Genomic DNA, 18,072 nt, shown 5'->3' on the forward strand with positions numbered 1-18,072 from the left:
CCTCGAAGATAGGCACTACCTTTGCTCCCAACAGGATCGTCTCTGATACTTACTTTACTTTTTCATGCCCGGAAACTACAATTTGTTTGCCCAGTATTGGGCAATGTCCAATGCTTCTTCTATAGCCAGCCATAGATCGTCGAGGGTGCATCTGTGGGGGCAGGCAGGGCATTGTAGAAGACGTTCCATGTCCTGTCGAGTGCCGCAGTTGCATTTGTCGTCATTTTCATCCAACAAACCCCATTTGATCAGATTAGACTTCACAGACAAAATGGAGCTTGAAGTTAACCCTACAGAGTATGAGAAAAGGTGGCACACTATTCCCATTTGCCCTAACAGCTCAAGCACTAGTGATAAGTGTTCCTCTTTCAGCAGCTGTTACCCTCCCTGTTTGAGGTAATTACAGTAAGCAACTACTCTATCAGTCTTTGGATGGCTGTGATTCCAGTTTCATCTACACTATGTGATCAAAAGTATCCTGACATCTGGCTGAAAATGACTTACACATTTGTGGTGCCCTCCATCACTAATGCTGGAATTCAATATGGTGTTGGCCCAACCTTAGCTTTGACGACCGCTTCCACTCTCACAGGTCCTAGAAGGTTTCTTGGGCAACAGCAGCACATTCTTTGTGAAGTGCTGCACTAAGGACAGGTAACGATGTCGGTAGGTGAGGCCTGGCATGAAGTCAGCGTTCCAAAACACCCCAAAGGTGTTCTATAGGATTCAGGCCAGGACTCTGTGCATGCCAGTCCATTACAGGGATGTTACTGTCGTGTAACCACTCCACCACAGGCTGTGCATTATGAACAGGTGCTTGATCGTGTTGAAAGATGCAATCGCCATCCCCGAATTGCTCTTCAACAGTGGGAAGCAAGAAGGCACTTAAAACATCAATGTGGGCCTGCACTGTGATAGTGCCATGCAAAACAACAGGGGGTGCAAGATCCCTCCATGAAAAACACGACCACTTCATAACACCACCACCCACGAATTTTACTGTTGGCACAACACACGCAGGCAGATGACGTTCACCGGGCATTCACCATACTCACACCCTGCCATCAGATCATCACATTGTGTACCTAGATTCATCACTCCACACGATGTTTTTCCACTGTTCAATCATCCAATGTTTATGCTCCTTACACCAAGCGAGGCGCCATTTGGCAGTTACTGGGAAGATGGCTTATGAGCAGCCGCTCGAGCATGGAATCCAAGTTTTCTTACCTCTCGCCTAACTGTCATAGTACTTGCACTGGATCCTAATGCAGTTTGGTGGTCTGGTTAGATGTCTGTCTATTACATATTACAACCCTCTTCAACTGTTGGTGGTCTCTGTCAGGCAACAGACGAGGTCAGCCTGTACACTTTTGTGCTGTACGTGTCCCCTCATGTCTCCACTTCACTATCACATCGCAAACAGTGGAAGCTTCTTCATCTCCCAGTACCTACTGCAACCTACATCCTTCTGAATCTGTTTGGTGTATTCATCTCTTGGTCTCCCTCTAGGATTTTTACCCTCCACGCTGCCCTCCAATACTAAATTTGTGATCCCTTGATGCCTCAGAACATGCCCTACCAATCAATCCCTTCTTCTAGTCAAGTTGTGTCACAAACTCCTCTTCTCCCCAATCCTATTCAGTACCTCCTCATTAGTTATGTGATCTACCCATCTCATCTTCAGCATTCTTCTGTAGCACCACACTTCAAAAGCTTCTATTCTCTTCTTGTCCAAACTAGTTATCGTCCATGTTTCATTTCCATACATGGCTACACTCCATACATATACTTTCCGAAATGACTTCCTGACACTTAAATCTATACTCGATGTTAACAAATTTCTCTTCTTCAGAAACGCTTTCCTTGCCATTGCCAATCTACATTTTATATCCTCTCTACTTCGACCATCATCAGTTATTTTGCTCCCCAAATAGCAAAACTCCTTTACTACTTTAAGTGTCTCATTTCTTAATCTAATTCCCTCAGCATCACCAGAGTTAATTCGACTACATTCCATTATCCTCGTTTTGCTTTTGTTGATGTTCATCTTATACCCTTCTTTCAAGACACTGTCCATTCCGTTCAACTGCTCTTCCAAGTCCTTTGCTGTCTCTGACAGAATTACAATGTCATCAGCGAACCTCAAAGTTTTTATTTCTTCTCCATGGATTTTAATACCTACTCCGAACTTTTCTTTTGTTTCCTTTGCTGCTTGCTCAATATACAGATTGAATAACATCGGGGAGAGGCTACAACCCTGTCTCACTCACTTCCCAACCACTGCTTCCCTTTCATGTCCCTCGACCCTTATAACTGCCATCTGGTTTCTGTACAAATTGTAAATAGCCTTTCGCTCCCTGTATTTTACTCCTGCAACCTTCAGATTTGAAAAAGAGTATTCCAGTCAACATTGTCAAAAGCTTTCTCTAAGTCTACAAATGCTAGAAATGTAGGTTTGCCTTTTCTTAATCTAGCTTCTAAAATAAGTCGTAGGGTCAGTATTGCCTCACGTGTTCCCATATTTCTACGGAATCCAAACTGATCTTCCCCAAGGTCGGCTTCTACCAGTTTTTCCATTCGTCTGTAAACAATTCGCGTTAGTATTTTGCAGCTGTGACTTACTAAACTGATAGTTCGGTAATTTTCACATCAGTCAACGCGTGCTTTCTTTGGGATTGGAATTATTATATTCTTCTTGAAGTCTGAGGGTATTTCGCCTGTCTCATACATTTTGCTCACCAGATGGTAGAGTTTTGTCAGGACTGGCTCTCCCAAGGCTGTCAGTAGTTCTAATGGAATGTTGTCTATTCCCGGGGCCTTGTTTCGGCTCAGGTCTTGCAGTGCTCTGTCAAACTCTTCACGCAGTATCGCATCTCCCACTTCATCTTCATCTACATTCTCTTCCATTTCTATAATATTGTCCTCAACTACATCGCCCTTGTATAGACCCTCTATATACTCCTTCCACCTTTCTGCTTTCCCTTCTTTGCTTAGAACTGGGTTTCCATCTGAGCTCTTGATATTCATACAAGTCATTCTCTTTTCTCCATAGGCCTCTTTAATTTTCCTGTAGGCAGTATCTATCTTACCTCTAGTGAGATAAGCCTCTATATCCTTACATTTGTCCTCTAGCCATGCCTGCTTAGCCATTCTGCACTTCCTGTCGATCTAATTCTTTAGACGTTTGTATTCCTTTTTGCCTGCTTCTTTTACTGCATTTTTATATTTTCTCCTTTCATCAATTAAATTCAATATTTCATCTGTCACCCAAGGATTTCTATTAGCCCTCGTATTTTTACCTACTTGATCCTCTGCTGCCTTCACTACTTCATCCCACAAAGCTACCCACTCTTCTTCTACTGTATTACTTTCCCCCATTCTTGTCAATTGTTCCCTTATGCTCTCCCTGAAACTCTGTACAACCTCTGGTTTAGTCAGTTTATCCAGGTCCAATCTCCATAAATTCTCACCTTTTTGCAGTTTCTTCAGTTTTAATCTACAGTTCATAACCAATAGATTGTGGTCAGAGTCCACATCTGCCCCTGGAATTGTCTTACAATTTATAACCTGGTTCCTAAATCTCTGTCTTACCATTATATAATCTATCTGATACCTTTTAGTATCTCCAGGGTTCTTCCATGTATACAACCTTCTTTCATGATTCTTGAACCTAGTGTTAGCTATGATTAAGTTGTGCTCTGTGCAAAATTCCACCAGGCGGCTTCCTCTTTCATTTCTTACCCCCAATCCATATTCACCTACTACGTTTCCTTCTCTCCCTTTTCCTACTACCGAATTCCAGTCACCCATGACTATTAAATTTTCGTCTCCCTTCACTATCTGAATAATTTCTTTTATTTCATCATACATTTCTTCAATTTCTTCATCATCTGGAGAGCTAGTTGGCATATAGACTTGCACTACTGTCATAGGCGTGGGCTTCGTGTCTATCTTGGCCACAACATTGCGTTCACTGTGCTGTTTGTAGTAGCTTACCCACATTCGTATCGTTTTATTCATTATTAAACCTACTCCTGCATTACCCCTATTTGATTTTGTATTTACAACCCTGTATTCACCTGACCAAAAGTCTTGTTCATCCTGCCACCGAACTTCACTAATTCCCACTACATCCAACTTTAACCTATCCATTTCCCTTTTTAAATTTTCTAACCTACCTGCCCGATTAAGGGATCTGACATTCCACGCTCCGATCCGTAGAACGCCAGTTTCCTTTCTCCCGATAACGACGTCCTCCTAGGAGTGTGGAAATCTCGCATACAGACGTATCACACAACTGACACCCAATCACCTGACCACATTCGAAGTCCATGAGTTCCAAAGAGCACCCCATTCTCCTCTCTCACAATCTCTAATGACTACTGAGGTCTCTGATATGGGGTACCTGGCAGTAGATGGCAGCACAATGCCCCTAATATGAGAAACATATGTTTTTGGGGGTGTCCGGATACTTTTGATCACATAGTGTACATTTCAGGTGTCACCAGGGGTCAGCTTCAGTCTTGTCTAGACATTGTTCAGGTTGCCAAAAAACAAGGCTGTGTTGTGCTTGTTGAAGCTAGTACACCATGCCTAACTAGTTGCCCGAAAACCAATCAGGTCCCGCCATTCCAAAGTTGGTCCGAGAGTGGTGTATTTTACGTTGACAGGAAACTGCAGTGGTGTAGGCAAGCTGCCTAACTCGTTTTGGTGAAAAGCCAAAGTATATGTCAATAGCTTTAATAAGGTACTCTTCAGCATGTTTTTCTGCATTGGATGTGATCTAGACTTTACCTATGTTCGACCTATTAAAGTTAATAAGAGTACTTACTTACAAAAAGACACCAGGTTAGATTGGCTATGTCGGACGATGTGCCGCCATTTAAGTGGGCCAGTGTATCTCATTGCCATATTGGAGTTATTTTAGTTCATTTATGAAAACGTTTTAAACATTTATTGCTGTATAGTGTCAAATTAATTTTAAATCCATGGACTTTAATCGCTGTACTTGTTTAGTAATATCGTTGTCTTGGAGTGCACCACAAAATATATTGAGCAAGCAAATTTACTTTCACTGCCAAGAAAACACAAAATATGTGAGCTTGCTCACTCAACAATCTAATTCCACTGGCCTGTTTGTGGAAAGGTGACAGTATTGTTGCCATCAACCTCCTTGGTGCAGTTTAACAAAATAATACCAATTGTCCATTGTATCCCTACAGCCAATATTCTCATGTCTCTCCAAATAGTGGCAATAATCAGTGATGATAAACATTAAATTTAAATTGAATCACCTGTCATTCATAGATCCTGGAATGATGTCATATGAAAAGTTAATATTGAGTTCTACAGTACAGTATTGTTCAAACATAAAATAGCATGAAAGAGGAAGAAGATGGTAGAGTCCATGGACAAACAGTTAGATGCACTCTATAGGATGGATAAAGGTAAACTGTTGAAAAACAGTAATGCTGATTATTAGCTACAACATTGTCACATTGGAACAACAACCAGAAAGTAACTAAAGACCTCAGAGTGCACATGGACAAAAAATTAAAGGATAAAGGAGGATTGCTGAAACACACTGATGGTGAGTTTGGTGTTGGAACTTCAATGTTGTCGCACTGGAACAACAACAGAAAAGTAAAGATCTCAGGCTCAAACTAATGATTTCTGATGACAATATTATTGCCATTGTTTGTCTACAGATGATAACAAAGAACTAATCAATTAACTGATGATGTTGACGCTCAATGTGAATGCATTATAACACATACAGAGGCAACGAAGCTCCTGGACAATGTAAAGGTTTACTTGGACAGCCAGATGAACACAATTTCAGCCAAACTAACAGCAACGAAAGGCCTGTATGATCATGCTGAACACAGATGACATACAAATCTGACTCAAAGGAAACATACTGATTATTTCCTTGTACAAAACATTGCTTTTTTCAATATCTGGTCAAAATTTTGATTAAAATATTGTGTAATTGGTGGATTTATGTGAAATAAATACGAGCATGTTCTTGGCTTGTAACCTGTGTCATTCTAATTTTTTTCTGACTTTCTGGATTATTCAGATTTTTGACAATATGGATGAGCTACAGCACCTAGTCAAGATAAAAGAGGTTCCACTGTAGCTTTCATTTACAAAAACCTCTCCTTAGATGTTCATCGTGCATGTGGTCCTTATCACAAGTAAAATTTTGTGTGTGTAGAGGCATTGTGAGCAAAGGGTGATAACAACTGTCTGATTCACATTCAGTTTTGTGTCTATGGACTTGAGAGCTAACATACCTTCGATTTTGTGGTGCATAGTATGCAGCTTGGAGGAATGCTACATGTGTAACAACATTTACCTTCCCGTAACCATGCCTATCTGTCTTCATTCTCCGTGTTTACAAATCTCACGTGTTACTTCCAGTTTTTCTCAATTCTGAAGATAAGTCTTCTATGTTTCATTTGTGTTCTTCTCAAACACCCTATTGCAAATTAAATTATTAAGCCTTTCCCTGAGCCCACAGCACAATATACATGGTACAGTATAGCACCCTAGGTTGGTATTCTGGAAGGTGACGGTTCAAATCCTAATCCAGCCAGCCAGAGTTGAGTTTAGTTTACAAGATGTTAAGCCCAAAACTTCCTCGAGCCCGCAGTGCCATATAGATCTTTAATTTCTGTTTTTCCTAAAAGTATAACTTGGATGAGCAAGCACAAGGTGACATTTCTACAATGAAGGCAAACTCATGATTGTTTGGAAAAATGTTATGTATTGGACCCCCACCTCCCTTTTCAGTATGTCATATAAACATTAGTCTTCATAACTGGTCAATTTGTTACCACAACCAGATCTTCTGGTTTCACATTAATTGCCTTTGCCAATTCACAAACAAATTGTCACCTTACAACCTAACCTAGATCTTGGGCTGCACCACAAATCTGTCTGTCGCCACAACCAAGGTTTCGGGGGGGGGGGGGGGGGGGGGGGGGGTCCAACATGTGATTTTAACATGTTATTTTAACATGTTTTTTGGGAGTCTCTTCAATTTTCTTTCTAACTGTTCTACAAACAAAACCAGCCCACTTTTTTTAAATACCGTGGCAACTATCAATCTAGCAAAGAGCACCAATCAGTGTTTTAAGTTGTGTATGCAGGGAGGCAACGCTTCTGTTGACATTGGTATTTACGGAGGTATCTTTTCAGGTTGTTATACTTATTTTGTCTTTGTAGCCCCAAAATCTCTCTCCTCGACCATTCATTTACAACAGATATGATAATTTATTCTTCACGTTCATAAGAAATCATATAAGCAAGTATGTCTTCATTGAACAGTTATTAATTGTTTACTTACCCAAAGTCCAGGATATTAGGGATTACACATCTGTGAGGAACTTTAACGATCTTTGGTTTCCCAGTTGTGCCTGACGTTTGTACAGCATAGGCATAACTGAATTTATTGTGCAGCTTTGGCTGATTAATAATTGTTTCAGATCCTATATCCCACAAATAAATTGTGGAACCACATAAGATGATACTCTTATTAAGCCTTGCGTACTTCAACAGATGAGTCTGTGACACATCAGATGTTGATATTATCCAACAAATGTTCAGCTTTCGCACAAAACTCAAGTTCCGTTGGCAAGACGATTTATCATCTATAAAAGCAAAAGCTAATCGCTTCTTCAGTACACTGCAAATAAAAAAGGGTTTGAAAACGAAATATTAATCTGCACAAATAAACAGATGCTAGTGTCAAATCATCACAATCCACATAAATCGCAATACATTGGGTGAATTTTATTTGGTCCCATTTGATTACATTATGTAGGCTACAGGTAGTGTACTTACAACACCGAGTAGGTTACCTTACACCTATTAACTTAAAATATTTAACCTACATTTACAGCAAAAAACAACATACTATGAGTTATTTACATACATCGTACTACGATATTTTCAACTGATAACAATACATACATACAAGTACTAACAGCATTCTCATTCTTCATATGCATACTCTACTACACTATAAAAAGCTTACCCTAAAACAACACTGCACAGAAGTGGAACGCGGTCCATTAAAATACCTACGAAGCATCCTTCTTGATCAATTTCACTTAAAAACTCACAAATCTTGATTGCACATTCTCGAAGAAGACCGTACTTGACGGAAGAAACATCAGAGTCTTTCCACACTAGCGCAACATTCACTTCGTTTTTTGCAACAGAAGCCTCAAATAAATCATATAATGTCGCCATATTTCTGGAGGAGACGGCTATTCATCGTTTAGAATTAAGGAACAAGGGATGTGTTTTATAGGTGTATGACATTTTAAATGATGAGTCAACAAACACAATGTTTACATTTTTCACTCTCTAATACACAACGTAAACAACTCAAGCTCAAAGCGGAAGGTCTTTGGTGCAACTACGCTTACCATATTCAAACATTTTCAAAAAGATATGTCACTTGAAACCGGCAATTTACATCTGTGAGGAAGCGATTCCACGGGGTTGAGACTCTTGTTGTTGTGTTCTTAAGTCCGAATAGTGGTCTGATGCAGCTCTCCATGCTACTCTATTCTGTACAAGTCCTTCAATTCCGAATAACTATCGCAACTTACATCCTTCCGGGATCTGCTTACTGTGTTCATCTATTGGTCCCCTCTACGATTTTTCTCCCACACACTTCCGTCCAGTACTAAATTGGTGATTCCTTGAGGTATCGGAATGTGTGCTGTCAACCGATCCCTCCTCCTAGACAGCCTGTACCACCAATTTATTTTTTTCTAAATTCTGTCCAGTATTAGCGCATGTTAAGTGATCTACCATTTAATCAGCATTCTCCCGTAGCACCACGTTTCGAAAGCTTCTATTCTCTTCTTGTCTAAATTGTTTATCGTCCATGTTTCACTTCCATACATGGCTACACTCCGTACAAATACATTCAGAAAACACTTCCTAACACTTAAATCTATATTCGATGGTAACAAATTTCTCTACTTCAGAAACGCTTTCTTGCCATTGTCACTCTACATTTTATATCATCTCTGCTTCGATCATTATCAGTTATTTTCCTGGCCAAATACGTATCTACTACCGGTACTTTTAGTGTCTTGTTTTCTAATCTAATTCCCTCAGCATCACCAGATTTGATTCGATTACATTTCATTATTTTTGCTTTACTTTTGTTGACGTTCATCTTATATCCTCTTTTCACAACACAGTCCATTATGTTCAGCTGGTCTTCCACGACCTTTGCTATCTCTGAAAGAGTTAAAATGTTATAGGCAAACCTCAAAGTTTTTATTTTTTCTCTCTGGACTTTAATTCCCACCCTAAACTTTTATTTGTTTCCTTTGACGCTTGCTCAAGGTACGGACTGAATAACAATGGGAACCAACTGTCTTACTCTCTTCTAAGTCATTGCTTCCGTTTCATGCTCGTCAACTCTTATAACTGTCGTCTGGCTTCTGTACAGGATGTAAATGAATCGGTCGGAGCTGAAAGGCATAAGTCCATTTTCACAACTTTTCAGGAGAAGGAAAAAAACTGTATAGATGTATCCAAGCCAAATAAATATTGATTATAACTCCTATTACGTAAAAAGTAATTTCTTAGAATGTGAATTTTTTTAGTGAAAGTACAATTTCAATGTTCAAACTGCATTTATTTTTGTATAATGGTTCTCGGGCGAGACATCGGATGTCATAGTGAAAACTCCACAATATTTCGTCAGCGCAACTGGCCGACATCTTCAGGTGCGATGAACACACTGCTAAGGCAGGACCACAGCCTCCTTTTTATGCCAGTCTTAGGCAGGAAGTGCGCATGCGTGGAGGCGCCAAATTCGATGGCCAATAGCGACGATATCTACAGATAGCTGGAAGGACAGCAACGCCACCTACAGGATGAAGAACCAAAGACTTCGGCGCACGCGTGGAAGCTGCCGCCGCTGCTCTGCGCTGCCATCGGCCGCCCCAGCGACCTCTGTCGGAAGCCGCAAGCAAAAATGCGCGTCCACGTAGGCACCTTGATTATCCTCCCGTTGTCAACAGAATATTTATGTTGGTGGCGAATCGTCATCCGTCTTATGGCCAATAGTACTCCTCGCTGCTCGAAGCGACTTCAGTATGGCCAGTGCTGGATCCCAAGCTGTACTAAGCTGAAAGCCCATGTCTCAGTTTACAAGATTCGTCGAGCTACGTATTTCCACCACTTCCTTAATAACACTGTCCCAGTACGAACTCGTCGATGCGAGAATTTTTGTATGTTGATAATTCATAGAATGGCCTGTACTGAGACAATGCTCGGCCACTGCAGATTTTTCTGGTTGCTCCAGACGAGTGTAGCGTCGGTGTTCAGTGCATCTCTCTTTTACGGTGCGACAAGATTTGTCCGATGTACGACATGCCGCAGCTACAAGGAATCTCGTAAACACCGGGTCTTCTTAGGCCAAGGCTGTCCTTAGATGAGCCCAAGAGAGCTCTGAGTTTTGCCGGCGGACGAAAGACTCATTTAACTTTATGCCTCTTCAATAATCTTCCTATTTTTGAAGAGACACCGCCGGTGTATGGCAAGATGACCATTCCCCTTTGTTCTTCGCCTTCTTCCACTTCCTCACGTTGGGTAACCCGCTTCGGTTGTAAGGCATGGCGAATCTCCCGTTCGGAGTATCCATTTTGTTGGAAAGTGGTACGCAGATGGAGTAGGTCCTTGGATGAGCTGTCTGAGTCTGATATGGTTCGTGCTCTGTGGACCAACGTCCTCAGTACGCCACTTCATTGCAAAGGATGGTGACAGCTGGTGGCCTGTAAGTATAGGTCCGTGAGCACTGGTTTACAGTACACTGCGTGACCTAATGTGCCATCTTCTTTCCTCCGTACCAACACGTCCAGGAATGGACGTTCACTGTTTTTCTCCATCTCCATAATGAACTTGATGTTGGGATGAAGCGAGTTAAGATGCTCAAGAAAAACATTCAACAGTGCAATGCCATGAGGCCAGATAACAAATGTGTCGTCCACATATCGCCAAAAGCACGTAGGTTTCAAATCCGACGTCTGGAGTGCTCTCTCCTCGAAGTCTTCCATGAAAAGATTAGCCACAATGGGTGACAGGGGACTACCCATTGCGACGCCGTCAGTCTGTTCAAAGTATTGTCCATTAAATAAAAAGTATGTCGAGGTGAGCACATGTTGGAATAAGTCTAAAAGTTCCCCATCCAGCTTCTCGCTAATGAGCAACAACAATTCCTGCAATGGTACTCGAGGAAAAAGTGAGACTACGTCAAAACTCACGAGTATATCTGATAGTGTGAGTCGTAAGTTCTTGAGCCGACGAATAAAGTCTTGTGAATTAAGGATATGATGCTCACACTTTCCTACTAGAGGGCTCAGGTGCGCTGCCAGATGTTTTACGAGTTTATACGTTGGTGCCCCAATATTACTCACAATAGGCCGCAGTGGCACATTATCCTTGTGAATTTTGGGCAATCCGTATAGCCTGGGAGGTACGGGCACCTCTCTTAGCAACCACATCGGAGATCGTGCTGTTTTTGAGGAGCTCCAAAGTTTTTCGCTGAATTTTGGCTGTGGGGTCCTTATTTAGTGTGCGATATGCAGAGTCGTCCAGAAGCTGGTGCATCTTGCTCAGATACATTGACGTGGAGAGGATAACAGTCACATTTCCCCTATCCGCCGGTAAAATCACAAGATCAGGATCTTCTCGTAGAGATCGAACCACTGACCTCTCTGCTGCTGTTATATTGGTCTTAGGCACTTGAGCCCGTGTCAGAGCACGGCAAGTCTCCCGCCGGATCTCCTCGGCAGATTCCCTGGGAAGTTTTAGGATGCCTTGTTCGACGGAGCTAATGATGTCCAGAACAGGTGGTGTCCTCGGAGTGGGTGCGAAGTTCAATCCTTTCTCCAAGACCGATACCGCCGCGTCAGGCAAAGGTTTGTCCGCTATATTGTATACAGCTCGTCTACGAACTTCGTTGTTCTCTTCTTGTGGTAAACGGTCTCTGAAGCGATGAAACTTATCAATTTGACGTGCTGCGTCTTGTTGCCGTTTCCAGTCTGAGAACGCCCAAGTAGCGCTGTCAACCCATGTACAAGGATCAGCGGACAGTCTTGACGATATCTTCAAATGAAGTGCCAAGAGCTCTCTGGATACGAAGTCCAGTTCTCGCCGAGTATGGTGAAACCTTTCTCTTACCAGTGCGTGGCTTGCTCGATTTTTTATCCTTTTAGCGGCTGCAGAGGTTATGAAGTGCGTCACCTTAGCGAATGTCGGAATAACTCGATGATCTCAGCATCTTAATAAAAACGTAAGTGCACATAGCAGTCTGCTCTTCTTATTCCGTAGTCTATCAAGACTATTAACTTCTTTTATCATCTCCTCCCCGTACAGGTATCGGATGTGTTGCTTGAGGCTTTCCCGATGGACTTGTTGTATATATGGTTCTCGGGCGAGACGTCAGATGTCATAGTGAAAACTCCACAATATTTTGTCAGCGCAACTGGCCGACATCTTCAGATGCGATGAACACACTGCTAAGGCAGGACCAGAGCCCCCTATTTATGCCAGTCTTAGGCAGGAAGTGCGCATGCGTGGAGGCGCCAAATTCGATGGCCAATAGCGACGATATCTACCGATAGCTGGAAGGACAGCAACGCCACCTACAGGATTAAGAACCAAAGACTTTGGCGCACGCGCGGAGGCTGCCGCCGCTGCTCTGCGCTTCCATCGGCCAGTCGGTGATATAGTAATTACAATGTTTACAACCCCACAAAAGATAAATATTATTGAACTATATAAAATAAAATCGTCATTACTTCTGAATGGTTTGCGTTGACATTCAAACTGCACAGTTGGCCGTGGGGCATGATGGGAATTAGTATGGACATTGTTGTTTGGTTTAGCGATGCATCCACTTTCGTTGGTATGGGTTCATTAATAAGGAAAACTGGAGAATTTGGGGGACTGAGAATCCGCATTTAGCAATCAAGAAGTCTCTTCACCCTCAACACATGACTCTGTGGTGCGCAATGTCCAGTAATGGAATAATCGGTGTGATATTCCTTGTAGCATGGTGAGCACTGAATGGTAAGTGAAGGTTTTGGAAGATGATTTCATGCCCTGATTTCAACAAGACGTGGTTCATGCAAGACGGAGCTCCACCCCATCGAAGCAAGAGAGTGTTCGATGTCCTGGAGGAGAACTTTTGGGACCGCATTTTTGGTCTGGGGACCTGGAGGGACTGACATGGGCCTTGATTGGCCACCATATTCTCCAGATTTGAACATATGCTACTCCTTTTTGTGGGGCTATATCAAAGACAAGGTTTACAACAATAACCTCAAAACCATTGCTGGATTTGGTTAGATTAGATTCAGTTTTCGTTCCATAGACCCAAAAAATTAGATGATTCTCGTGAGTGTGGAACATGTCAGAAAGTATAACATAAAAACGATAAAACATTTGGATATAATCCATACTACCCTGGTCATTTGTCAGGGTATTGTCAAAATAGGTGAATACATTACAGTAAACTGGAACTGCTAATATTTACAGAATTAATACGGTGTCAGAATGAAACATTGTCATTCACTTTTAATAAATTTATCATACACAAAATACCTAATCGTGGCTGTTGTAACTAAGTGGTGTCAAAACTGTTGTCTAATGTGACTAAGTGGTGTCAAAACTGTTGTCTAATAGACATTTATACTTAAGTTGGTATAACAGTCCCTGCTAAGACATTCATCTACAGAGTAGGAGTTGCCTATCAAAACGGCTTCTGTTTAAATCGTGCTTAATCTGAAACTAAATTTTTAAACAGCTGAAAACACCCCTTGAAACACGTATGTAACGTAGCAACGATGGTGAGGCACGTTAAAATCTTTGACCAGAGAGCCTATTATCGTGGTTAGTCTGCGCTTGACCGCGCGAGTGTTGCGAGTAGTACGCGAGTAGCAGTAGGCCAGTGCACTCTGTCGGTAGCAGTAGCTCAGTTCAGTTGCGTGCAGTATGTCGGTAATAGCAGTCGAGTGGAGTTGTGTGTGTGAGGAGTCGGCGAGCGTCGACATGGCATTCTGGTCAAGAGGCTGAATGAGGTATATTGTTAATTAAGGTAATCATCAGATAATGTAAAGTTTATTTATTGTAATTAATTTCCAACAAGTGCCCCAATAATAATTTTGATTTCAAAGCAATTTTTACAAAAAAAAATTTATTTAATTGAACTAACGATTTCGTTCCACCTCCCTTAAAGAAAAGTTTCAGTTAAATTTCAAAAAAAATATATTATTTGCAATGCAGTTCCTCCAAGCCGTGGGCAACAATAAGACCAGAAATTTGACAAGCAGTTTCAATGAGGTAAGAAATTAATTCTGATTTTTGCACAAGGGCCAAAGACCGATATTTCGGTTTAATTGAATTTTCATTGTCACTGAAGTTTCATTAGCACTGAATTGTTTTTCATTATTTTTTTTGTGAGGAACTTATACTTGGATCAGATTGCTAATTTTTGTTTAATTGGCTTTGTCAGTACATTTCATTGCAGGGAGGTTACGTTTGGCTCCCATTTATTATTATATTTTTGTCTTTAAAATTTCGGTGGAGAGGATACACTTAGCGCAATGTCCATTAGCATTCTTAAATAATATTGCCACATTTTTAAATTTTTGTGGGGAGGTTACACTTGGCGACACCTAGTCCAGGATCGTATTTCGTTGAGAATCTTTTGAAAAACAGTCAGATATCTGCTCTTATTTGCTTAGATATAATTAGGATTTGGCGCAATGCTTTTATTAACTTGTGACTTTCTTTCTACAGGTCAACGGCAATTCGTTGCTCTGTTGTATTTGTGTGTTGCTTTTGCATTGTGCTTATTTCTGTTTTTGAACAATTGTGACTACTGTAAAAATGCCGCGAAAGACTGTGAATAGTGTATCGCGAAGTATTGTGAACGAAATTACCGACTTAAACAACTTGACCGTTAGGACATGTGACACGCAGTGTAATGATGACAATCCTGCGTTCACTAACAATCAGTGCATTCCAACCACTAATGATGACTTTTATCTTAGTGATGAACAAACGAACTCAATTGCCTCCTCTGTTAATTTGACGACAATTGATGACGCGGGACGCTCTATTGTAATGAGCGCTGCCGAGCTTAACTCACCCGATTTGGAAAATTCAAATAACGTTCAGACAAATTTTTCTAGTGAAAATGAACAGTGTACTGGAAGTACGACGGATCTATTTAATTCCGAAATAGTGTCTGACAGTGTACATCCGACTGATAAACCTTTCTGTAAATTACAGAATGACCAAATGGTCACGCAAAACAAGACAATTGTAGATACACCATCAAACAGTACTGAGAATAGAGTAGGTAATGTCACCTAGGAGCAATTTATGGCAATATTGATACAACAGAATGAAAAACAGAGTGAAGATTTCAGACAACTTAAAGAACAGAACAAACAAGATAACGTAGATCTCAAACAACAACTTAATGAACAGGTCAAACAACTTACGGAAGATAACAAACAAGATAACGAAAATCTCAAACAGCACTTAAATGGAAAACTTGACAATAATGACGAAAATTTCAAACAACTTAGTGAGCAGAACAAACAGTTAAATGAAAAATTAGATGACAATTACAGACACTAAAATAAAAAATTAGACGACAATTCCAAACAGCTTAGTGAACAAATTAGAGCCGTTGCCGCGCAGTGCCATGACACTAAGGAACAGTTGCGCGTGGAAATTGAGGCTTGTTCACGAAAAAATAGCGAAGAAATTAAGTCTGTTGCGCAAGAATTAAGGGAAATGCAAACAGCCGCAACAGAAACACTCAGAGACGAAATTAGCGGAGTCGCTAAACAATGCTCTGAAAAAGCTACACAATTACGGGACGAGTTTAAAGCAATGACGGTAGAACTTTCGCGCACAATGGACGCAAAGATAGACGCGAAATCGAACAGCAGAACACTCAGATTGACGAGCGCTTTAATCTTCACATACAATACGGTGATACGCGTTTCCGCAAATTTATTCAAGACCAAAACAAAGTAAAACGACAAGTCATGGAAACAATCACTGCACAAAGACAAGAAGACAAACGTAAAATGTTCGCGAAAGCGAAGACATATGTAGACAATAATATTACTACAGTGTCCGACAAAATTAATACCATAGAACAGTTGAATGCGGAATTACGTGATGAAATTTCTTATCTTAAATCAAAAACAGATACACACACAGTAAATATTCAAACAGTGACAGACAGATTCGAACAATTAGAACTAACACAGGATTGCGATGTCATCAAAGCTGATGTTAAAAAACTGAGCGAAACTACGCGTAAGTTGCAAAAACAGATTAAAGCGTCCGATTCTAAAACCGATGATCAGGCAAAAATACTGACTGAAAAATATGATGAATTAGCCAGTCGTATTGATGCTATTGAAAGTAATAATGATAATAAATCAGACGATACTACACCGATTTCATTTAACCAAACATCTGAATTTCAAAATTTACAGCAGACAATTAATGAGATCGATTCGTCTAATAACACGTTGCGTAGAAAATTGTCGAGTTTACAACAAGAAGTAACAGAGATGAAAAACATTTCAGTTAATAACATACCACAACAGACGCCACTTTATGAACATTTGTCAGACTCACGCAGCGCGTATAATTTGAGTAATCTACAGAGAGTACAGGACTTAGATTCCGATCAACCACAGTTCAATAGATTCTCTTACGATCCTGAACGTGTTCCATCACACAGAGATGATAATTTCGATTACAAACATTTTCTGTCAGTGAGAAAGTTTCAAGTTTTTAAAAACGATAGAACGCAGATTCACCCACTGGATTGGATTCAACAATTTAGCTTTGCTCTTCCACCGACTTGGCCTGTAACACACAAACTTGAATTTATTTGCAGTTTTTTGGAAGGCGAACTGGCAACTCGTATGAGACCGATCGCGAGGCAATGCTACTCAGTAGAGGAATTTCAGAATGCTTTTCTGTCAGCGTATTGGTCGAAGACGACACAGCGCGGAATTAAAGATCAGTTAATTAGTTTGCCAAATTACGAGAACTCAAATTTTCCCAGTGTGACGCAATTTTTTGAGCATATGGTCCAACAAAACCAGTACCTAAGTGAACCGTACAGTGAATCTGCACTTATACAATTATGCATCTCTAAATTACCACGGTCATTACGAGTGTCACTTCTAACGGGCCAGCAAAAAGAAAACATTTCAGCATTCAGAGATCTTTTACAGCTCTTGGAAGTACAGCAATCTGATTATTCTTTTGTAAACAAAAACTTTTCGTATAATAACCAAGGTCAACAAACTTAGGGTAATTATGATCAGGGACGTAATTTCAATAGGAAAAGTAACAGACGCTTTAGAAACGACAACTACCAGAACTTTGGTAACAGACAAAATTCTAATTATCAATATCGTCAAAATTTTCAGCAACAGGAACCACACTTTAGTAACAATAGAGGTGTTTCACAACAACAACATCAAAACCAGCCGGTTAGGATACCTAACCAACAATGGAATGCACAAGGTCAACCAGGCTTTAATGTTCCGCCGCGTGCACGTATAGTCCCAGATCCAACAAATAGTAACGCACGGCAGCAAGGAAACAACTACGTACAAAGAAGACAATATTTCAATTCCTATCGCAATACACCGTATAGGAATGACTATTACGACAGACGTAAAAATAATGAGAACAATTTTCAGCGTACATCTAACAACAGTCGGTCATACCAACAGCAAAATTATTCACAAGAACCTATTCTCATGAATGAAGCGGACAGTAGGTATCATCCAGAGCGTAACACGTCTGGAAGAAGTAATAGAACAGTTCAAATAGTAGAAATGCCACAGAATCCTCCTAATAATAATAACACGTCAGATAGAATCTGACTAGATACTGTACAAGCCGCATCTTCCAGTAACACAAGTACTACTTTAGACACGCAAAATGTTGTTCACGAAAATGTAATTACTTTTG

The 18,072-nt window shown here is 40.7% G+C and overlaps 1 protein-coding gene across 2 annotated transcripts in view; it reads right to left on the reverse strand.

Moving 5' to 3' along the window:
• Positions 1-8,378, reverse strand: part of LOC124605749 (beta-alanine-activating enzyme) — a 169,807-nt gene extending 161,429 nt beyond the window's left edge. For both annotated transcript variants that reach the window (XM_047137629.1, XM_047137628.1), the window contains exons 1-2: positions 8,048-8,378; positions 7,358-7,696 (exon numbers count right to left, since the gene is read on the reverse strand). In XM_047137629.1, the coding sequence (XP_046993585.1) occupies positions 7,358-7,696; positions 8,048-8,265 (557 nt within the window). In that variant the 5' untranslated portion in view covers positions 8,266-8,378. The remainder of the gene's footprint in view (positions 1-7,357; positions 7,697-8,047) is intronic.
• Positions 8,379-18,072: the final 9,694 nt, after the last annotated feature.

This window comes from Schistocerca americana, chromosome 3 (genome assembly GCF_021461395.2).
Source record: "Schistocerca americana isolate TAMUIC-IGC-003095 chromosome 3, iqSchAmer2.1, whole genome shotgun sequence".
NCBI lineage: Eukaryota > Metazoa > Arthropoda > Insecta > Orthoptera > Acrididae > Schistocerca > Schistocerca americana.